At 35.6% G+C, this 23541-nt stretch overlaps 4 protein-coding genes across 6 annotated transcripts; 3 read left to right on the top strand and 1 right to left on the bottom strand.

Moving 5' to 3' along the window:
* Window positions 1–640: 640 nt before the first annotated feature.
* Window positions 641–3950, top strand: LOC125816625 (uncharacterized). The gene is made up of 4 exons (XM_049496243.1): window positions 641–1039; window positions 1120–1180; window positions 1381–1525; window positions 3311–3950. The coding sequence occupies exons 1-4, from the start codon at window positions 820–822 to the stop codon at window positions 3560–3562; spliced, it is 678 nt and encodes a 225-aa protein (XP_049352200.1). The 5' UTR covers window positions 641–819; the 3' UTR covers window positions 3563–3950.
* A 234-nt stretch (window positions 3951–4184) lies between these two features.
* Window positions 4185–12997, bottom strand: LOC125816624 (chlorophyll a-b binding protein CP24 10A, chloroplastic). 3 transcript variants are annotated; one of them, XM_049496242.1, is made up of 3 exons: window positions 12670–12997; window positions 12025–12472; window positions 4185–4290 (listed from the first exon to the last, which is right to left on the bottom strand). In XM_049496242.1, exons 1-3 carry the CDS (start codon window positions 12888–12890, stop codon window positions 4189–4191), a joined length of 771 nt encoding a protein of 256 aa, XP_049352199.1. In that variant the 5' UTR covers window positions 12891–12997; the 3' UTR covers window positions 4185–4188. The 3 variants fall into 3 exon arrangements, with proteins under 3 accessions (XP_049352199.1, XP_049352198.1, XP_049352197.1); XM_049496241.1 differs by lacking the exon at window positions 12025–12472 and having other exon boundaries at window positions 4185–4738; window positions 12670–12990; XM_049496240.1 differs by lacking the exons at window positions 12025–12472; window positions 12670–12997 and adding an exon at window positions 4837–5134 and having other exon boundaries at window positions 4185–4738.
* Window positions 8136–10100, top strand: LOC125816623 (protein WHAT'S THIS FACTOR 9, mitochondrial). Its single transcript, XM_049496239.1, has 2 exons — window positions 8136–8698; window positions 9153–10100. The coding sequence occupies exons 1-2, from the start codon at window positions 8231–8233 to the stop codon at window positions 9939–9941; spliced, it is 1257 nt and encodes a 418-aa protein (XP_049352196.1). The 5' UTR covers window positions 8136–8230; the 3' UTR covers window positions 9942–10100.
* A 740-nt stretch (window positions 12998–13737) lies between the features above and the next one.
* On the top strand, window positions 13738–20490 carry LOC125816509 (uncharacterized). The gene is made up of 9 exons (XM_049496121.1): window positions 13738–14174; window positions 14283–16468; window positions 17658–17785; window positions 18105–18177; window positions 18466–18553; window positions 18755–18924; window positions 19584–19727; window positions 19832–19960; window positions 20148–20490. Exons 1-9 carry the CDS (start codon window positions 13982–13984, stop codon window positions 20325–20327), a joined length of 3291 nt encoding a protein of 1096 aa, XP_049352078.1. The 5' UTR covers window positions 13738–13981; the 3' UTR covers window positions 20328–20490.
* The last annotated feature ends 3051 nt before the right edge of the window (window positions 20491–23541 follow it).

Genomic DNA, 23541 nt, shown 5'->3' with positions numbered 1-23541 from the left:
AAAGGTTAGTTAGACCCGCCTAACAATGGCACCAAAAAGAAATGTTCCCTTTAATGAATAAGGAGTCACTATGTTCAGCCAAATCAAAAATTCAATTTAAAATCAAATTATCCCTTGAAAAGTGATTAATATTTAGTAGTAAACATTAGTTTTGCCTTCAAAAAATTGTTGTTATGTTGAACATTATTGATGAAATAGATAAAAACAAATAATCTTATAAATGAAATAATATTTTTTTTATATATACGTGAAACTAATATTTTTTTATATTTTTGGCGGGACATTTCCAAGAGGATTCACATGATTCAAATCAAAGGGTCAGATCATAGATGACAAAAATCAAACTCAATTCATTCAAGGTTAGGTGGGTAATTGACCCATTTATTTTCTAGTTCGACTCACTGTAACCAATTGAAAATTGAACTAATATGTAGTTCAGATTTACTCATGGAGATTTTTTTTCAAAATATATTTAAAGAGACATATTTTTATTTTATATGATATATAAAATCATAATAAAAAATAGTAATTTTATTAAATACTAAAAATTAATAAATAAATAATTCAATTTATTTTAATCCGATCAAATTCAACCAAATAAAGACCCCTTAGGTCCAACCATCCCACAACTCAGGTTGGTTAGCCATTGGTCACACTAGTAAGGTTGTTCAACTTGTTCGGTTCTTCCAAGTCTCATCAACCTTGTTATCTCCGCCTCCACTTCATTCTTCTCCTTCAAATCTCCTTCACCTTAAAGCCTAAAAACCACTTCGTTTTTGTCGCCCCCAATCCGTCTTCTCCAAAGACCCCTTTTTTTCAATGGCTTCTATGGCTATATCCCAATCTGTCTTTTCCACCCCCACTTCTCAAAGATTTGAGAATGCCTCTTTTCCATTGCCCTCATCGATGCTCAAACAATCTCTTGTTACCTTCAGATCTCATTCATTGTCCACCCATTGCAAGAAGATACGGAATAGTGTCATCACTAACTGTGCTGCTCCAGACAATGATTCCAAAATCGAAACCCCAATTGAATTGAGTATGCAATTACTGCGTTTATTTGTTTTATTTTTTTCGCTTTTGCTTGTTCTAATGTTTGGAATCTTGATTTGCTTACAGGGTACCCAGCATTTCCTACTGTGATGGATATCAATCAGATTCGCGAGGTTTTGCCCCATCGGTATGCATTATGTTATCTGTTTGTAAAAATGTTTGTTTGTTGTGTTTCATTAATGACTTGACACGATAAATTATTTAGTATTGGGGTATGAAATTGACGTGAATGGGGTTGGATAGATTTCTAGGACTTGTGGCCAACTAGTTTAGGATTGAGGCATAGTGGATTGATTACTTTACTGATGAGAGCTGCATTGTATTCAGTTTTCCGTTTCTTCTAGTGGATCGAGTGATTGAATACAATCCAGGAGTGTCAGCTGTGGCCATCAAGAATGTGACTATCAATGATAATTTCTTTCCTGGACACTTCCCTGAGAGGCCAATCATGCCTGGTGTCCTCATGGTTGAGGTATGCTTATGACTTGTCTGTTATTCCATGAAACTGACTGAATTTCCATTTGCATTAGTTAAAGGTTCTATCTTTTCGGTTTCTTATTGAATGTGGTATAGCTTTTCAAAACTATGAAATTGGATGAATTAGTTTTCCTATCACCTATTTCAGATTTTAATGTCTAAACTTTTCCATATATCATGCTGGTTCATGTTGTTATTAAACAGATAAGTGAAATCCGTACTTTGAGTTGCTCTTTTTGTGGCTTGGTTTTCAATATTACTTGGAAGAGGGCTTCTAATGAGTTATGAAAGTTCACGAGATAATTGACCCACTGAGTGTTCCGCAGTTAAAGAAAATAATAAATCTATTCAGGAAATGGGGCTAACTGGATGAATTGGACTTGAGTTTTTGACATATTTATTAAACCGGATTTTTCTTTGATCTCTTAGGTATCCACATAAAGATCTTTTATTATTTCAGAATTCTCTTCTACCTGAACTAATTAACTTTCTTTTCCCATCTTGGTTCTTTTGTCCAAGTAAAATTGTGAGAGCCAGAAGATAGCTGAAATTTAATCCTCTATCAAAAAGAAAAGTGAAAGTGAATAGTATTTTATGTTCTGCTGACTGGAATTTTTTCTTATAATTAATGAATCTTTTACGACATTTTTCACTATGACCAAATTGTTCATAGGAAGAATCTCCTGCCATTTTGTGAAATTGGAACACGAGTGAAATGTCATTACAATAGTAGGATTTTAAGGGAAGCTTTTAAAACATCACATACTATGTACTAATTGGGGAAGAAAATCACATATTATGTCCTTAACCTTTTGCTCATTTCCTTTTTCATTATCTTCTTTGATTGTGAACATTCAGAGCTAGCTCCTGCAAATGCTTGAGTATTCTGGTTGAAAGAAAGTCATCGTCCTTTTATCTTCATACTCACTCGAACCTTTTGGAAGACGTTTATGCACTATTAAAAACTGTCATACTCATACCACAATTTAGTAGTGTTGCGCACCAATTTTTGTCTCACATTTGAAAAAGACAGTATTTGTGATATCTATTACAAAGTGCTTAAAACTCCATGTGCTTAGACACCAAATTCCTCCTTAACTATTATGATATATCCTTATTGGAACCTCTCTAGTGGTGCTTCCTGAACCAAATGTCATTATAACATGGAAGATTATGTGTGTTAATTCTAGCAATAAACAGGCTGTTCTGAAGCTGGATAATAGAAGTGGAAGTAGATTAAGTCTAAGTGAAAAGGCAATAGCTTGATTCCATTGTTATCGTACAAAAAGCATGGAGGATCACACGTTGATGGCCTCAGAGAATGCTAAATGACATTAGTTACTGATAAAGCTGTACCTCCCCAGGTTTTCAATGGACCTATTCTCTATGACAGTGGGGAAGTCCTGATCTCCAGCCTTTTCGGATTTGTTCCTAACATATCATTCTAATCTCAAATCGTAGAGTATTAGATTATCAGGATTTGGGTTTACTAAATACAGGCAGAACTACAACGTAAATCTTTCTTTGTAGAAGGAAATTCTAGAATTCAATTTAACATGAAAAACTATTATAACAATTTATGAGGAAAAGGGAAGTTAATGGTATAGGTAGGATGAGTTGTATTGCAGAATTGTGCAAAGTGCATCACTTATTTTCTTCTTCTGTTTAACTTATTTAGATGGAGTTGTCTAAATTTCTACTTGTTTGGTTATCTTACCTTTGTTGCTGCAAGGTTTTAATTTTATCAAAGTCTGATGAGTGTCTGTTTCTGTCAATCCAGGCAATGGCCCAAGTTGGGGGCTTGGTCATGCTCCAACCTGAAGTTGGAGGCTCCAAACAGAACTTCTTCTTTGCTGGAATAGACAAAGTAAGGTTCAGGAAGCCAGTGATCGCTGGTGATACTTTGGTAATGAGAATGACACTGATCAAGCTACAAAAACGTTTTGGAATAGCCAAGATGGAAGGTAAGGCATATGTAGGAGGGGATGTAGTCTGCGAGGGTGAATTCTTGATGGCTACAGGCAGTGAATAATGCTGTGAAAGCTACTACTAGGAATCTTTCCTAGCATCTAGATCAGTTCTTTCCTCCATCCAGCTGCCCCATTAATGTTAAACTAGGGAATCTCATAATTTTCTTTATCTGAAAGAGTAGTTGCAATCTATGAGCTTTTGGTTTCTTTCCTTGCCAAAGATAAACAGGATGAATGCGAATTACTGTATCTATGATAAGGTCAAGCTCTTTGAGTGCATTGTTATGACAATTATGATTCTGGTTGTATTAATATGTTTCATCTTATAATCCAGGAGGCAGCAAATAACTGACAACTCTGCCATCCTGGTTGAATTATTTATTTGGAAGGGTTTGTGCAACATTTTAATCAAATTTACATTTGTGACTGCAAGTTATACTCATTCTTGAACTAGGTTCTTCAGTTTTAAGTCATGATTATTGAATAATTTAATTGGTACTTCTACTACCATATTGCTGCCTCTGCATTGTTACAATTTATATACTGTCCCTTTGGGCCAAAGCATACAGAATTCGTAAGAGATAACTGTCTCAAGAGAGAAAAGCTTGAAGTGACAAATTCAAGTTTTGGTTACTTTCTTTCTACATTCAACGACTCTTTTACAGTGAAATATTTAATATGAAGTCTCTTACAAACCAAGAGCTCCAAGGGGTGTCTTCCCTTGTCCAGCCTCAAAATAGAAAATTAACATGGCTAACATAGCAAGTCTAGCATGCTTGATCTCAGCAAGCTTTAATCTCTCAAGCTTTTCTGTGTCGGGGACATAAACTCCATTGTTAAGTGTACCAGCTAATGCCAAAGGATCAAAGAATTTGCCACCAGGGTAACCCTGTTCGCCTGTGAAGTTGGCAAAGTTCTCAGCAGTCTTGGACCATGGAGTGGCCCAATCTATAGACTGAGAGTCATTGTCGAAGAAGTCGACCCACCTTTTGCTCTCAACCCAACCCATGAGGAGAAGCTGAGTGCCAAGAAGTGTGCCAAAAGAGAAAGGTGCAATAGCACCAGGATCAGCGCCAGCCTCAAACCATGGAATGCCACTCCATGCTTGACCAACAAAGATACCCAATACAGCAGCCATTGCCCATCTGCCATGAATGAGCTCAGCTTCTCTGTACCATTTCAAGAATGCAGGGTCCTTGCCAAGACCAAGTGGGTCAAAACCAAAGTCACCAGGGAGCCTGCAGGTACAAAATACAAGGTTAAGCCTTTGCAACAGAATGAATGAAATAAGAGGAGGGGAGGGAATTAAACTTTGTGTATGTAAAAGTAAACTTACGAGCCATCGAGCCACTCGGGGTCAACCAAGTTGCCACCAGCTTTTACACCAGGAATCCAAGATTTCTTGGGAGCAACAGCAGCAGCTGCCACAATGAACCTCTTGGGAGTGGCAACTCTGGCAGTAACAGGAGCACCTAACAAGGCTTGAGTTTTCTTGCCACCAGTCAAGAAAGAGGAGCTCAAGCCATTTAGCACTGCAGCAGCAGATGTGGTGGTCATGTTTATTTTGGATAGTGGTAAACTGCAAATGCAAAGTTTCTGTTTTTGAATATTGAAGTGAGATTCCTGGTTATATGGTCATGAGATCAAAAGAGGGCAGATGGTAAGTAGCCAAGTAGGATAAATGAAATCTAGTGGATAGATTTCGGACCAATGAGATGTTGAGCTCCATCTCTATGTCCCCTATTCGTAACCATACACGTGGACACCTCTACATGGGGTCTGTAATGCCCCTCTCTCAAATAAGAAGATATTGGGTTCTCTAAGAAAATGACATCTTAGTGAAAATAGAGAAAAAAAAAAGGTTTGTAAATGACATTGCAGTAGTTGAAATTTGTGAGCGACAACTAAAAGTGAGGTTTGAGGATGGTAAAGTTTACACAGACCTTACTTCTATTTTGTAGAGATAGAGGGAGTGTTTTCCGAAGACCCTTAGGGGTTGTTTGGTTCGAAAACAAGTTATGTTGGGATTAGTTTTTATTGCTTGTTTGATTTGTTGTATTATAACTAATAAGCATTGGATATTTTCTAAGAATTAGTTATTTGTTTACGAAAATACCCTCTATCTTATTTAGCTTTTTATATATAGTTTTTTATAAAGCTTTTAGTTACTCACTCTTAAAAATAAAATCAAATGAATCTCAATTATTGATAAGTTTACTATCCACATGAATCAAAACTGGAGCAAGCTATTGAGGCTAGTGGGGAGCATCTTTTCTTTACCGTCATTAGCAAAAAATTAGACAAATATAAATAAATCAAAAGTGGAGCAAAAACTGCACAATAACAATAACCATAATTGAATTGAAATTTGGTAAATTTGATAACATTTCTCGTTGCAAAAATAACTTTTTAACCAATTGCAAAAGAAACAAAGTTCAAAAAGGACTCAAATAGTTGAATAATTTTGTCAAACTAAAATTATAGATTTATTTGAAATTTATCAAAACAACATCTCATGAGCTGCAAAAAATTTTCAGCAACTTTACAAATGTGGAATAAAGATATGAAAAGTGATAATCAAATAGATTTCAAGGATATTCTCGTCATTTTGATTGTTTTATCCTAGAATAAGTTATCTTGGTATTGTTATTCCACCAAGAGGAAGGGATAACTTATCCCAATACTATTTATTAATCCTGGGATAAGTTATCCCATACTTTGTAACCAAACAAGAAATAAAGAGGCACTAAAAAGTTATCCTAGGACTATTTTCTCTTATCCATTACACCAAACGATCTCTTAGTTTTAAAAAAAAACCCTGCCAAACAATTTATGCAAATATGGGGGCAATCACAATAATACCGTTAATGTGAATTGGAAAGTGTTACATAACAAACAAGAGAAAGAACATTAATGAAAACTAAATAATGCAATAATTGGTGCCAAAACATACTAGTGAAAGCCAAAATTGAAGATCAAGAAACTACAAGAGTAGTGAAAGCTTATCCCGCAGAAAGAGAGAACTCTCAACTATCTACTAACCTTGTACCCTAATGCATATCGTTTGATTGGGAACAAGTTATCCCAGGATAAGTTATCTTGGGGTTAGCTATCCTAGGATAACTTATCCCATCGCTATGAATTATGATATAAATGGTGAGATAAGTTGTCCCAAACATGACAACCAAACAAGATACAAAAACTTTATCGCATCACTATTTTCTTATCTCATCACTATTTATTTCTATCCCTCACACCAAATGATCCCTAAGATACTAGGTTTATTTTGTCATTTATATTAACTTATATGCGCAATAATTTAATATTAAACCATCAATGCATAGAACCTATTTTTCTAGTTATTGACTCCAAACTTAATGGCCAAACACATATGCAGATCCTTAAACTTGTCCCTAAATTTCATTTTGGTACTCCAACTCAACCTTGTTCCATTTTAACCCTTCAACTCCAATTTTTATGTTCCATTTTGGCACTTCTTTCCAAAGAATCAACAAAGTGGGATGTGTGTACTTCACATGTCATTATTGTGTTAAAAAATAATGGATGAATATCATTTTTAAAAAATATATTATTTTTTTTGAGTTTCTGTACATTATTGTGTGAAAAAATAATCGGTGAAAGTGTGTTGATTTTTTTTAAAAAACAATTACTTAATTTAAATAACATCACATATTTTATTTTTTTCATATCTAGTTTACTTGGACTAACTCAAATATCAGCTTTCTAATTTTTCATTCAACTAAATACGAGTAAAAAAAAACTCATGTTCATTGCTAATTAATAACACTACAAAAAAATGTTGAAACTCGATAGACTTCGTTGGGTTGTCATTGATTTTTTTAAGAAAGAAAATTGTCGCACTTTCATCAATTATTTTTCACGCAAAAATATAGGAAAACTCTTAAAAAGAAATTGTTACTTTTTTTTATAAAAAAAAACAATGATAATCCGTCAGTTTTAATTTTTTACAATAATTAACAGATGATCGTCGATTTTTAAAATGCAAAATTGCAATTGAATAACATATATAGAAATAAAGAAATCATAAAATTAGTATTTTGTGTTAAATGGTACATAAAAGAAATAGAGTTGAAGGGTAATCTTTTATTATTTTTAAAAAAAAATACTTTTTTTTTGTCTTTTACTCTCTTAGAGAATGTGTGATGCACACTCTCTACCACATCACTTAGAAGTGCCAAAATGAAACATAAAAATTGGAGTTGAAAGATTAAAATGGAACAGGATTGAGTTGGAGTGTTAAAATGAAATTTAAAGACAAATTTAAGAATCTGCATAAGTGTTTGACCAAACTTAATCAACTTGCAAAACGTGACCCATGGACGCAAGTCTTAGGACAAGTCAAATTAAACATATGTACATGTCATCAAGAAACATTTCATGAAAAATATGTCCCATGTCATCAAGAACGCACACACATCCATATCTGCTCAGTTGGGACAAGAGGCGAACTTTATAAACTTGTGCCTAATCCGGGAGAATCGAACCAATCGAGTTTACTTATTTTTTATTTTTTAAAAGAAGGCAATTTGAGTCATATTATAGGTGTTTAGTGTAATTAATATTTTCATTAATTCACCCCTTCCCCCAGTTCTTGTTTCCTTCCCTTCTGCAAAACCCACTGTCAATTGCCCTAGCCCCCAAACCATATATGCAACAAAATTTTCTTACTCACAAGCCCAAACCCACATATGAATTTGTTAGAAAAATCTCTATTCTCAACCCTAAAATCCATAGCCACCCAAAACATTGTTTCACATTATCACAATCTTCAGCAACATAGAACCATAGTAAAAGTCCGTTTGAAATGGGTGAAAAACAGAGGTTTGGACCATATAATCGATGTGCAAACGGATCTTAAAGCAGCTTGTTTACTAAAAGACGCCATTGTGCGTTCACCAGTTGGGTATCTTACTGCTAAGTCGCTTGCTGATTCCCAAAAACTTCTTGGGCTTACAGTTCCTACACTTAGGTTTATTAGAAGATACCCAACTCTTTTTGAGGAGTTTCCTCACCCAAAGTACCAATCTTTGCCTTGTTTTAAGCTTACCCAGATTGCAAAAATTCTTCATGATCAAGAACTGAAGGTCTTTGAAGATAACCAGAGTGATTTGGTTGAAAGGCTTTCCAAAGTTCTTATGATGACAACCAACAGAATGGTAATTCTTTTAACACTTTTTTTTTAATCATTTGGTTCCATATCTTGTTGCTAAAGAAGGAGCTTTTCTTGAGGATCTTTTTTTTAGAAGGTACTAAGTATTCTATGAAAACTGTAGTAAGACTGCGTTTCTTGGGATTATTGCCAATTTTGAATGTAATTATACTTCTGTTAATTCATTTTATCCATCATGTATCCAATGTGGAGGAGCTAGTGGATTGCTATTAATTCAAAAATGCTTTGTATCAGATTGTGGTTTTGGTATGTGGTAGTTGGTGGTGCAGAAAATTGGATCAATTTGTCTAAGTTGTGAAGACTCCCTGATGAAGCTTTAAAGTATCAAGATAAAATGCCATTTTTGTGAATTTCAAAATACAGTTCCAGTACTGCTCGTTTTCTCTATGTGGAGCTGTTTTCTTCCTCTCATTTATCAAATTTGACTTGAATATTTGCAGGTGGCGCTGCAATCATTGCATCCTTTGAAATGGGATTTAGGATTGCCTGATGATTTTGATAAGAGATTTCCAGATCATTTTAGGATAGTTAAGGGAACAAATGGGTTGGCTTGCTTAAAGCTTGTTCAGTGGCCAGAAAAATATGCTGTGTCAGAGTTGCAAAAGATGAATGATGATAGCAGCCCTCCGGCGGGGTATAGGGAATTTAAAAGGGGCAAAGCTGCATTAGAATTTCCCATGAGTTTCCCAAGGGGATATGGGGCACAGAAGAAGGTCAAGGCGTGGATGGATGAGTTTCAGAAGCTGCCTTACATCTCACCTTACGAGGATTCAAGGGGAATCGACCCTAATAGTGATCTTATGGAAAAGAGAGTAGTTGGGGTTTTACATGAGTTCTTGAGCTTGACACTATACAAGAAAACAAAGAGAAATTACTTGAGGAGCCTGAGAAAGGAATTATACCTTCCAGATAGATTTACTCGAATATTTACTAGGTATCCAGGAATATTCTACCTCTCACTCAAGTGCAAGACAACGACTGTGGCATTGAGAGAGGGGTACCGTCGTGGGAGACTTGTAAATCCACATCCTCTGACACGCCACAGGGATAAGTTTCATCATGTTATGAGGACTGGGTTAATTTACCGAAGCAAAGGAGTGGACATTTTGCCGCAGCTGGACAATGTGCTTGATGAAGAAGAGAATGAATTGACCGATGAAGAAGAGATTGAATTGACTGAAGAATGCGATGGAACTTCTGATGCAGAGACAGGTAGTGATGAAGACTAGGATCCCCTTAACATAGGAATTTCTATAGAGGAAAAGCTCTTGAGGTACCTTGACTTCTGATATTATCTCTCTTGAGTTGTTATATTAGTGTTGATTGAACTGGATATTATATGTATATAAATGTCATCTGTTATGTTAAAATGGAATCTCTACTTTAAGGTCAACATTGAAAATTGGCAACTCTTTTGGGTTCACTGATCAATCGTTATAGGTAGAAAGGAAGTTCTTCCTTCTACATTTAACATCTATCTAGGGGTACATTTATATTGCTGTTCATACATGTGAGTTCCTCCATCCATTTTAATTTAGATAGCCGGAAGATGGATGTGAAAATATGACCAATCGTGGACATGTTGGCATGGTAAATTTTGAGAATTGGTACAACAAAGGAAGGATATTTCAATTACACAACATTGACAGTTATAAACATATCATATAATGAAACAACAGAAAAGATGGTTATATAAAATATTAATTTTTGATAAAGAAATTAGTTAGCACATATCTTCCTAGTCTAAGTATGTTACATAGAACACAATTCTACATGGACCCAACCATTAAGCTGATATAACTGTTTTCTCGCCCATTTAATTGAGTTTTTTAAATTTGTATGGTTTATGTTCTTTTTGTTGATATATAACTCTCAGGCATAATGTATTTCTTCTAACTTGATCCCATATTCCAAGATTGCAGAAACATTGTTCTTACGTCTGTTTAAGGAGGAAAATATATCTGTTGGAATGTTGGATACTGTTTGTTTTTTGGTTTCTCTCTCTCCTATTTCTCTGGGATAAAGTCTTAATTGGGTTTCTTCTAAATTACAGGAGCAAGCATTTTACGTGACACTTGGTAGTTGGTACCCTATTAAGTGGATTAGGACGCAAAGATATCCCACATATCCAGAACAAGAAGTGGAACTGTTGACAATAAGTGATACTTCCTCTTGGAAAAAGTTATAAGAGATCTACACCTTGTACTTTGTGGTATATACCAAGATAAATAAAATTCTTTATGCTTGTGACCTGAAGTGAGAGGCTTCAGAGAGAACTTCTTTTGCCGTGATAGACAAAGGTTCAGGAAGCCAGTGGTGGCTGGAGATGCTTTGGCAATGTGAATGACACTGATCTAGCTGCAAAAAAGATTAGGAATAGCAAAGATGGAAGGAATGAGATATGTAGTAGGGGATGTGGTCTGTAAGGGAGAGTTCTTGACGGCTCCAGGCAGTGAGTAACAGGGCATATGTATTAGTCTATTACTAGGAAACTTTCTGGCAACTTGATCAGCTTTCTCCCTCCATCGGCCCCCATTAATGTTAAACTAGGGATTTTTTTTAAAGAAAAGATCATCTGAAGAGTAGTTCTATGAGCTTTTTGGTTTCTTTCTCTTGCCAAGGCTTCGAAATGGTTCACAATGAATGCAAATTTCCTATATATGTGAGCAAGGGTCCCGTTGTCCTTCCGTGCATTGGTATGATAATCCTTATTCTGATTGTATGAGCTTTTGGTCTTATAAACCAGAAGGCAGCAACTCACTGAGAATGCTACCCTTAGTTGCGTGGACTCTTCACTTTTGATGCCACACCCGTGTCGGATTCACCAAAAGTACACTACTTTTGGCGAATCCGACACGCACCCGTTGACATTTTTAAGAGTCCGAGCAACATAGATGCTACCTTCCTAGTTGAGTTATATTCTTGTGAAGGTTTCTGCTGTATTGATTTATGATCATATTTTTATTTGTGACTGCAAATTATACTTATCAGTGAACTACGTTATTCAAATGTTAAAAGTCATGATTCTTGAATCATTTTATTAGGGTTTTAACTACCATATCTCCGCCTCTGCATTGTTACAACTGTTAGTAAGATCATAAACTGTATGAAGGGAAGATTTTGAATTTTCTCAAGGGACAAAACCAAATTTTGGTTTCTTCTTTCTACATCCAGTGACTTTTTACAATGAAATGTTTAATATGAAACCCCTTACAAACCAAGAGCTCCCAGGGGTGTCTTCCCTTGCCCAGCCTCAAAATAGAAAATTAACATGGCTAACATAGCAAGTCTAGCATGCTTGATCTCAGCAACCTTTAATCTCTCAAGCTTCTCTGTGTCAGGGACGTAAACTCCATTGTTAAGGGTACCAGCTAATGCCAGTGGATCGAAGAATTTGCCACCGGGATAACCCTGTTCGCCTGTGAAGTTGGCGAAGTTCTCAGCAGTCTTGGACCATGGAGTGGCCCACTCAACAGACTGAGAGTCAGGGTCGAAGAAGTCGACCCACCTTTTGCTCTCAACCCACCCCATGAGGATAAGTTGTGTACCAAGAAGTGTGCCAAAAGAGAAAGGTGCAATAGCACCTGGGTCAGCACCGGCCTCGAACCATGGAATGCCACTCCATGCTTGACCAACAAAGATGCCCAATACAGCAGCCATTGCCCATCTTCCATGAATGAGCTCAGCCTCTCTGTACCATTTCAAGAATGCAGGGTCTTTGCCAAGACCAAGTGGATCAAAACCATAGTCACCAGGGAGCCTGCAAGTTCAAATACAAAGTTAAGCCACTGCAAAAGAATTGAATGAAATAGGGGAGGAAGGAGCAGAGACAAAGCTAGATCAAGTTAAAGGTTCAATCTTTCTGCTCAAACCACATATACATGTTCTTGACACACAAATTCCAAATCCTAGATTCATGTATGGGGTGTGAGGGTTGGAGATGTAAAGTGAACTTACGAGCCATCGAGCCACTCAGGGTCAACCAAATTGCCACCACCTCTTACACCAGGAAGCCAAGATTTCTTGGGAGCAGCAGCCACCACAGTGAACCTCTTGGGAGTGGCAGCACCGCCAACTCTGGCAGCAAGGGGAGCAGCCAATAAGGCCTGACTTTTCTTGCCACCAGTCAAGAAAGAGGAGCTCAAACCATTCAGCACTGCAGCAGATGTTGTAGCCATGTGTGTTTTGTATATGATTAAGAATGGAATGATAGTAATATGCAAAGATATGGATGGTTGTTTCTTGTGTCTCTACTATGAATGAAGTAGTGAGATATAAGGTTATAAGATCAAAAGGGGGCCTTGTAAGGAGCCAAGTAGGATCAATGAAATCTGCACATGATCTCTGGTGGATAGATTTCGGACCAATAAGGTGTTGAGTTACATCTCTGTCCCTTTTTTGTACCATACACGTGGACACTCCCTTCTCCTTTAGTTTTGATTGTTTGTCTTAGTTGTTATTCCTGCACTCTATGCATACATGATCTGTAACCCCCCCCCCCCCCACCCACCCACCCACCCAAAAAAAAGATGAAAAAAATACAACCTTTGAAATGCTTGAACTAAAGATTTTGCTGTTCTTTTTTGTGGCGGCAATTGTCGTTAAAAGGTTGTGTTGGTTTAAGATGGTATTTAGTATCATAGCTTCTACTTAGTTCTATGAAGCTAAGGTACTAGTACTTGTAACTTGTAACAGCCATAGTTTTTATAATTAGTGTCTATACTTTTTACATCACTCATGATGACACCTGCAAAATGCAACCCATGAACTTGGGACCTAGAAAGGGCAACTCAAGAATTAAGTTCTAAAAATTCTAAGGGAGAAAATGATGTTTTTTTATAACCCCCTACCCCCACACTTAATTTGTATATTCTTTCTCCGTGAATAATAATCAAGTCGTAGAACATAACTTATAATACAATAACAGTGTATTATTCAAAAGATATCTGCAAGTAAATCTTTGTAAAAAAAAGAGTTAAATTGATAATCTTGAAAGATAGATTAACTAGTAGAATAGAACCATTTTAGACAAAGCAACAGGAAATATCTCATTTGGGTTTGCGGCCCATATAGCAATTGAGAATTAGTGGTGCTGTTTAAGAGTTATTAGTTAGCCAAAACCCATTTCCCGGGTAAAACCAAACAGAAAATAACGATCATCATCATTCCCAAGAAAAGAAAAGACATGAACTTCTATCCACAAAAAACAACTCGTCTTCAACTCAAATAATCTTTAAAAATTGTTAGAGAAATTGTTGTCATAATAGTTATGGCTGATTCTTTATGCAAGTTCTTGGATGCTCGGTGTATAACAGGTTCTCAATTCTTGGCCACCTATTTTTCTGCCCAAAAACCCCTCCTTTTCCCAACTCTTGTCAGAAGAAAAAGAAGAAGAAAATCACTTCAAATTGCTTTCTGCTCCACATCCATTTCCCCATATCTTGATGTCGTCTCTACCCATGGTATGTTTTCCCTTTTAAATTGCTTGTGTCTTTCTCTTATGTGATAAAAAAAATGTTCTTTTACCAATTTGGTGGGGTTTTGATGTTTCTTTTTTTGGGGTGTGGCAGAGCATTCTGATGGCACTTTACTGTTTCGGTTTGGGGACCCAAGTGAGATAGAGAAAGAGGTTGAATTGGAGGAATCCCTTTTGGGGGTTGAAGAGGTTGGAAGGGATAGTGAGGAGGAATTTAGTGTGGTGAACGTTTTAGATGGTGATAATGAGAGAGAAGTCATTGTCAAGAAAGTAGAGAGGGAAGCCAGGGGTGAGGCTGTGACTGTGGTAACTGATGCTGGTGTCTCTGAATCAGTAGTAATTGGCAATGGAAGGAGTGATTTTGTCGAAGTAGAGACTGGATTGAGTGAAAATTTTCTTGGAGATTCCGCGGATGAAATTGGTTTGATTTCACCTGAAGGAATTCAAAATGAATCTGTAGCTGAAGTCGGTATTGAGAATGCAGGACATGTTGAGGAGATTTTTGAAAAGAAAGATGATAGTGAAGCTTCAGTTCCACCACCACCAGAGAATTCTATTCCTTCTTTGGAAGTTGAGGAAAAAATGATGGGTCAATCAAGTGATGAATCATTTGAAGAATTGGATGATGACAATTCACTTCTTTTAAGTTCACCTGCAGCAATGCCTGTTTATTCTGATTCGGTAAACACTAAGGAAATTGAAGAATCTGAGGGAGAAGGTTCAAGTCAATTTACAGAGAATGATGGTGGCAAGGATTGCTGTGATGATTCAACTCATTCGATGGAAAATGGTGATATTGAGGCAGTGGACAATGATATTGAGATTGTCCAACACACAGAACAAATATCTGAAAATATTGATCCTATATTGGAAGGGCCCGTGGAGAGTGTTCCAGAAGGAATTAATCTGGGGAATACCGAAACTGTTGCTGACGAAATTAGTCCAGAGAATACTCCCGAGGGAATTAATATGGGGAATACTGAAACTGTTGTTGACGAAATTAGTCCAGAGAATGCTCTCGAGGGAATTAATCTGGGGAATACTGAAACTGTTGTTGACGAAATTAGTTCAGACAATGCTCCTGAGGGAATTGATCCAGGGAATACTGAAACTGTTGTTGACGAAATTAGTTCAGACAATGCTCCTGAGGGAAATGATCAGGGGAATAGTGAAACTGTTGTTGACGAAATTAGTCTAGAGAATTCTCTTGATCAGGGGAATAGTGAAACTGTTGTTGACGAAATTAGTCTAGAGAATGCTCCTGATGGACTTGATCTGGGGAATACTGAAACTGTTGTTGAGGAAATTAGTCTAGAGAATTCTCTTGATCTGGGGAATACTGAAACTGTTGTTGAGGAAATTAGTCTAGAGAATTCTCTTGATCTGGGGAATACTGAAACTGTTGTTGATGAAATTAGTCTAGAGAATTCTCTTGATCTGGGGAATACTGAAACTGTTGTTGATGAAATTAGTCTAGAGAATTCTCTTGATCTGGGGAATACTGAAACTGTTGTTGATGAAATTAGTCTAGAGAATGCTCCTAATGGACTTGATCTGGGGAATACTGAAACTGTTGTTGACGAAATTAGTCTAGAGAATTCTCTTGATCTGGGGCATACTGAAACTGTTGTTGACAAAATTAGTCCAGAGAATGCTCTAGGGGGAATTAATCTGGGGAATACTGAAACTGTTGTTGAGGAAATTAGTCTAGAGAATTCTCTTGATCTGGGGAATACTGAAACTGTTGTTGATGAAATTAGTCTAGAGAATTCTCTTGATCTGGGGAATACTGAAACTGTTGTTGATGAAATTAGTCTAGAGAATGCTCCTAATGGACTTGATCTGGGGAATACTGAAACTGTTGTTGACGAAATTAGTCTAGAGAATACTCCTGATGGACTTGATCTGGGGAATACTGAAACTGTTGTTGACAAAATTAGTCCAGAGAATGCTCTAGGGGGAATTAATCTGGGGAATACTGAAACTGTTGTTGACGAAATTAGTCCAGAGAATGTTGATATTAGGCATTTGTCTATGGATGCTGAAGACCAGAGTATCGAAGTCCTTAATTTTGAAAATGATGATCAAACCGAGCTGAGTAATTTGTCTGTAGATACAGAAGATCAGGCTTCCCGAAATAGTACCTTCAAGGATAGTGATGAGACTGATGTGATTGAAGTAATGCCTGATTCTCCTAAGCTGGAGGCTGAACCAGTTTTTGATGAGGAAGTTGATCACAACCTAATATCAGACTCTAATGAAAGTGAAAGTCCATTACCGGTGAGTTTTACCCACTTATCATTAAGGTTTGACGTGGTAGATTATTTGAGTATCATTACAGTGCTCTGCTTGCTATTAATTATTGTTGATGAGATGAAGCCACCTAAACAGATTATTTAGGTCGTTGGTTAATAATTTGTGTATCAAATGTTATCTGGACGATGCTGTGATTGTCTATTAGAGAATAGGCATTTATTACAGAATAATGTATCTTGTGCAATATGTGGATATTCCCAAATTTAGAGCTATATTCTAATTTATTCTAGTTAGGGATGCAACATGCCCCTTTGCAAGATTCCTCTGAGTTTAGCAGACATAAGACTGATCCTCAAGCTCAACTAGATATGGTAAACTTATTTTTAAATGCTACTACGGGTTTGTTGGTTTGCAGCATTTAGTGAGCTGGCTCTTTAAAACTTTATTATTCCTCCAGTGCAGTGGTGATTTAAGAATCAAAAATGATATTTCATAATGGCTGTTTTTTTAACCTTTAAGTTGGGAGTTCTCGTAGTTAATTAGCATAACACCTAGTTTTTTTTTCTCAACATAATATTATACAAGATGGAATATATATTGGAACTGTGAAATCACATTACTATATGTCATATGATATCATAGTGATATATGTACAAAGGTATGATGGATATGTGTCATCAAAAAAGCTTCTATTGGTGAAACACTTTAGTAACCTCTTCTCTTTCATACAATCTTAAAAAGAAATGGACAGCTTTCCCTTCTTTCTCTAGTTTCCAACACAGTGGTCTGTTATTCTTTACCTTTGCTATTAGTACGAGAGTTGGGTGACTGTCACACACACTAGTTGGTCGAAACCTGGCTGCAAAAAGCTTTTACTTCAGCTATTAACTTTCACTTGGATTGTTCTTTAGAACTTATGCTTTCATCAACTTAGTGAATTCATCAGCAATTTCCTGGTTCATATTTATCATATTTGATGCTCTCTTATTGACCGAGTAGTTATCCATCTTACACTACTTAAACACTGATCACTGTCCTAATGATTTGGTTATAGTAACATATTTGGTACTTGAAAGATTCCATGTACACCTCTTCATATAATTACATGCTTGAGTGTTTGTTTGGGAGCAAAACGAACTGGTTCTTCCAGCACTTTGTCCCAATCTATACTTAACTGTCAATTTTGTTTTATCCCCATCTACACTTCTCTCAGTCAGATGAAAATTTGCCTAGCTTATCCTTGGAAGAAGAAAGAAAAGAAGATGTAGAAAACACTGAGATCATGGAAGTGTATGGTCATGAAGTGGTTGAGGATAAATCTTCAGATGTCTTAGACAGCAGGTAATCTTGCTAATAGCTTGGACCTTCCCGATTTTAGAATTACTGCAATTGTTATATTTTTCTTAGCCGTAGAATGTATACATATTCTCTAAATTCTTTAGATACATATGTTGCTAAACTTGTTAAAGATTGGTGATGTTAGAGTTATTTTCTTTACATTTTTCTTCAGTACTATACTGATGTGGAGAAACACACATGTTTAATCCCTTAACAAATAGGAGTAGTTTATTTTGGCAAAATTCTTCACCCCCAACCCCTTTTTGAATACAAATTCTCTACTCTTGATACATCTGACATCTTATGCTCTCATTTTCAACAGCAAGGAAGCTACACCAGCAGCAGCAGAACTACTTCTGTCCTCTGGTGCTACTTTATTGCAATATCCCTCCAAGGTATTTCAGATATGCCTTATAATTTTCAATTTTTGAAGTTAAAAGTGACCACTTAGTCATGAGGTTGAATTGAGTTTTATGGTATTTTTGCTATTATGATGCACAAAAAAGGTAGTTCGGCTTTTTACTATATGTATATATACTCACAAGTTATGCATTTCCAGATGAAATAAATGTTTATTCATTAAAATTGAATATATGTCAGAAGATATTGATTGTTATTTTCTTGTAGCAAAAAAAACATCATGATTTATGAGTAAGAAATTCGAAAAACAATAAATAAACCAGGCATTCGCAGGTGGACACGAAGCATATTTTATTGCTTGTGGGAAGTGGCTAGGGGTAGCTGATGCAGTTGGTTCCTGGTCATTGGAAGGTAAAATCTCTCTGACTCGTTTTCCTATCGTGCATGGCACCTGTATAGCCTTGAGTTTCAGTCTAGAATTCATGAAATTAACTTCCATGGAATTTTAGAAGGTTAGAGGCACCTAGTGATATTTTCCAACTCAATGATGATCAAGTCCAGAAGCATTTTAGTATATATCTATTTTAAGAGGATGTATCTTTTATTACTCAGGGAGTGATCCAGGAGTATATGCCCAGGAACTCATGCAAAATAGTGAATCCATTGTTTCTCAGTGCGACACGGATTCAATAAATGACCCTAAGCAAGTCCTTAATCTGAGCGTCTCAAAAACAGATTCCCCTGGATCTTCAACAGTCTTGATTGCTCACTTTGATGGAAAGGTATATTCATTACCAAATTAATGTCTGTCTTGTGCTACACAACACCTCAATTATGGTATCTTCCTGGAAACAGAAGGATGCTCCCATATCTCACACATACCTATAAAAGCATAGTCCGGTGCACGAAGCCTCTCACATTCACACAGGGTTCGAGAAAGGGTTGCACCTCAAGGGGGTGTGATGTAAGCGGCCTACCCTGATACAAATAAAGGTATCATTGGCTGATTACACGGCTATAAGTCACATGGAGACAACTTTACTGATGCTCCAAGGCTCGCTTTCAGCCCACACACACCAATATATTTGTAAATTCATAATGGATTGACATTTGAATGAATTAAGCTGGAGTCTCGATTTGAATTCTTTATGTTATCATGCTCTTTCCTTTCTCGTTCTTTTCATTCGGCAACTTGCTAAATGTTTTCATCTAAAAGATATCATTAGCATGTGTGTGCACTTAATAACAATATAAGAGTAAAGAGTATTAGGAAGTTAATACTGCTATACAGTGAGAAACTTTTGCTAAGATATAGATTGCTGACATGTTACTGGAATAATCTTCAGTTCATCAATTTTCTTATACGCCAGAAAAGATCATGGAAAATATTTACGAATGCTCACTCATGAACTTACTTTGAAATGAAATTTATTGTTAACAGGTTCTTCATGTGGCTAATATTGGCGACTCTGGATTTATCATAGTAAGGAATGGCAGTGTTTATAGGAAGTCATCACCCATGCTTCATGAATTCAATTTGCCTATTCAAATTGAGAAAGGCGATGATCCATCTCAACTTCTGGAGGTATGTATGTGGACATGTTTAATGAGGCAATCCGTCTGAGAGATGTATCCAAGCTTGTATTCAGAAATTACTCCATTTCTTGTGTATTTCAACTTATGCTTCAGGAATACAAGATAGAGTTAGATGAAGGGGACATCATTGTCACTGCAACAGATGCACTTTTTGACAACTTATATGATCAAGAAATAGTGTCAATCGTCTCAAGGTCACTGGAAGCTGACAAAAGTCCTCAGGTGCCAGTGCTATTTTTGTTTACATTTTCTTATCTTTCCTTCTATGAAGTGTTACTGCTGTTTTTTTTATTTTGTGGGAGTGATCCGAAGGGTACAACTTCTTCTTAGGAGAATTCGTCCAAAATCCATCGTGTAATTTAATCACATTTCTAGTATGTAATGCAGTGGTCTTTTTTTTCTTCTTTAGGAAATTGCGGAGATTTTGGCAACAAGAGTGCAACAAGTGGGTAGTTCTGCTTCGGGGAGAAGTCCATTTGCTGATGCAGCTCAAGCAGCCGGATATGTTGGGTATACTGGTGGCAAGCGCGATGATGTCGCTGTCATTGTATCACTAGTTCAAAAGGTAATCGTGTCAAATGACAACTAGTAATATTACACATAGTTCCACGTAAATTCTTTAATGTTTCGCTTCCACTTTGTAAGCAGTTTTGATGTCTCAAAGAAAGTAACTGTAACATCTATGTTGATGGGGTTCAGTTGCTTCATTGAAATGTAAATTTATGGCATCTGATTCCTATGCCTACACCATCCATGTCTGCTCTCGAATGATTCCAATCATCTCTGTCTTAATGAGACCTTTCCCATTCTTTTTTATAACTATGGTGTCTAAGCCAGCTTGCACACACCTAGACTATTCCACTAGTTACTACTTTCCACAAGTACATGTATCGGTACTACTGAATAATTCTGTCTATCAAGGCTTAGGTATTCAAAAGTTATATCTCGAATATTATTAGATGCAGTTTTTGAAATTTATTTTTAAAGTTCACTCAATTAAACCCTGAGGCATGCTTGTGATATGATTGGAATGTGAGTTGGATTGGTCCCAAAGAAGCTCAAAGTCGCACTTTTGATATATTTGAACATCTTTTATGGACTAATCATAAAAGATGTGTGGACCAAATCATTTTTGGAATTAAAAAATATTTCCCCTCCTTGTAAAGGTTGAGCAAATATGTAAAAAAAAATGCTGATACTTTATATTCCACGTGAAATCTTTCTGCTGGAACTGCAAGCTAAGTCCGCCCTACCAAAAAGAATTCTTGTCTAATATTCTACAAATCTAATTCCAAACATGTACAAACATATTGGTGAAATACTATACTACTCTTTCAAAAGGTGTTCTCTTTGGTAGCGGTTTCAATTTTCTGATGTTTGATTGGTCAAAATATTTTTGTGAAGAAAATAAGTTTCTTAAAAGAACGAGAAAATGACCTTCCTAACCGTGGAAGTAAGAAAAAAAAAACAAATTTCATAAATGACATTACAAGATTATTATTTTCTCCAGACTCTCCTACACCTAACCCCACCCATTACCACTACTTGACTACCCCACCTTTACATGAAAATATTCTTGAAATAATATTTCTTATTTATTTGCCAAATATTTAAAAAAAATTAAGAAAAACCCTAGCTTTTAAGAAAACATTTTCGTTTGTACTAAACACATATTCCTTAATGCTTTGAGAGCGTGTGTACCAATTAGAGTGAATATTAACATGAAAGAAAAAAAAATGAAGTCAAATACGAAGCACATAAGCTTATTATTTGGACCATTAATGGGAGTAAATTTCATCGATCCTCATTCAGCTTTCTGCTTATTATTATACAAAAAGTTACTTTTCTGTTTTTTTACTGCATACAAATTTCATAGGGGCCCATGAAGGCATCACCAATCACGGGAGTAGCAACACAAAGAAATTAAGTAGCCACAACCCACTCACACTTCACTTTCACAAAATCAATCATAGCAATGACCACCTGTATAGCATCATCTTCTTAATCGCTATGTCAATTTAATAGTAAACAACTATTATTGAAATAAGGAATACATATGTACAAACATGTGTCTTTTGAATCTCTAAAACATATATACCTCTAACGAAAAATTCTCACGTTGCCACCTTATATTAGTGGTGGTACCAAAACAATATAATATGCTAATAGCCATTGAGATGCGCGAGCTCAATTAAACAAAATCATAGCGGAGCCACATACATTCCTTCCCATATGTTTAATATTCTTCTTGTTCTATAATAATATTTTTTGTATAGTTATTGAATATTCAACTTTTAATTTTAAAATAGTAAATTAATCTAATCTAATTTAATTTTAAAAATTAGTTAAATTGACTTTTAAAAAATGAAACGTGACAACTAATTTAGAACGGAGAAGGTATATAAAAATAATAATTTAAAGATTGAAAAAGTATGTGATTCAACCACCGGTCAATAAAAAAGCAGTACAATATATATAACTCATGATTTTGAGAAGTGGACTTCACATATACTTTGATTAATTAACTATTGCGAAAAAATTGATCAAAGTTAGCACCCTGCTCTTTGAAAGAAAAATATGCCGTTATCAGTAATCATAACTTTTTCTTTCCAACTAATGTGCTTATAATTGCATAAGCACTTGGGGACTCATAAATTGTGTCACATGCATCTTCTAACTTTAAAAATTTCACGCTTCAATTCAAACTTCAAAATTTGTACATGGAGATGCAATTATGAAGTATAGTGAGTGGGACTAGGCAAGATGTGACGTGTGGCATTTACTGAAGATCAAATTTGAAAATGGAATTCAAGCTTTACGCCGCATAATATCTGACACCGTAAATGTCTATATGACAAAATGATAAATTTTGAAAGATCATAAAACGCAGACAATCTCTATTTATTTTTAAAATTTAAGTCCAGTTAAATTAGAATACTTAAATTGAGACGAAGGAAATAATATTTGAAATCATTTTCATGGATTATATATTCCCATCCATGTTTTGAATTACAAAATCTGTAGAAAAAGTGGGTGTTATGCGTCAATTTAGGCCTTAAAGTGTCCCACTTTGTCGTTTTCAAATGTAAAAGAAACTAGTCCATGTTTGAAATTGAGCATGCATGGTGCATCAAATATCATCATAGTAGGATTTGCATGCCTAGGAATATTTGTTTGCCTTTATGAGGTGACAATTATCAAATAAGAAGTCATTCATTTTCTCTTAATTATTCGCTAGCTGTCTTCATATATTCCCTCCACTTTTACGCATGGATTGTGCTGTTTTTTCATCGTGCTAAGTATTTTGTGTCGGTTTGGATTAACTTATTTTTAGGTGCTTTTAATTTTTTAGTTTTGGAAATGTTATAAAATCACTCACTTTAATTTTAAGCTAAAAAAGTTTTAAAATAAATCAAAAGTAAGATATTATCTACTTATGACTTTTAATTTTTGACTTATAAGTTACTTTTCCAAACCAGCACTACATCTCATGTCTTAGGCATTATTGGAAGGAGACCAAAAAAAAAAAGAGAGAATAAATTTCAACAATGATTAGTGAAGTTTGGCCTAATAGGTTATCAAAGGAAAAATCTTTTTGTCAGAAAATTTGGCCAGAATTTATCTATCTTATTCTACCTTTTAAAACATTTTTATCCTTTTAACTTTAATACTTTTTAACTAAAAAATAGGAAAAAGATCATTTTATTTTAAAATAAAAATAATATTATATTTTTTTAAATTTTTTGGCCATTTAGCACTTCTCGTTATCAAATACATTTCAACAATGGTTAGTGAATTATTTC

This window comes from Solanum verrucosum, unplaced genomic scaffold (assembly GCF_900185275.1).
Source record: "Solanum verrucosum unplaced genomic scaffold, falcon-dt-bn FXZP01000261.1, whole genome shotgun sequence".
NCBI lineage: Eukaryota > Viridiplantae > Streptophyta > Magnoliopsida > Solanales > Solanaceae > Solanum > Solanum verrucosum.
This window is presented reverse-complemented; position numbering and strand designations above follow the sequence as displayed.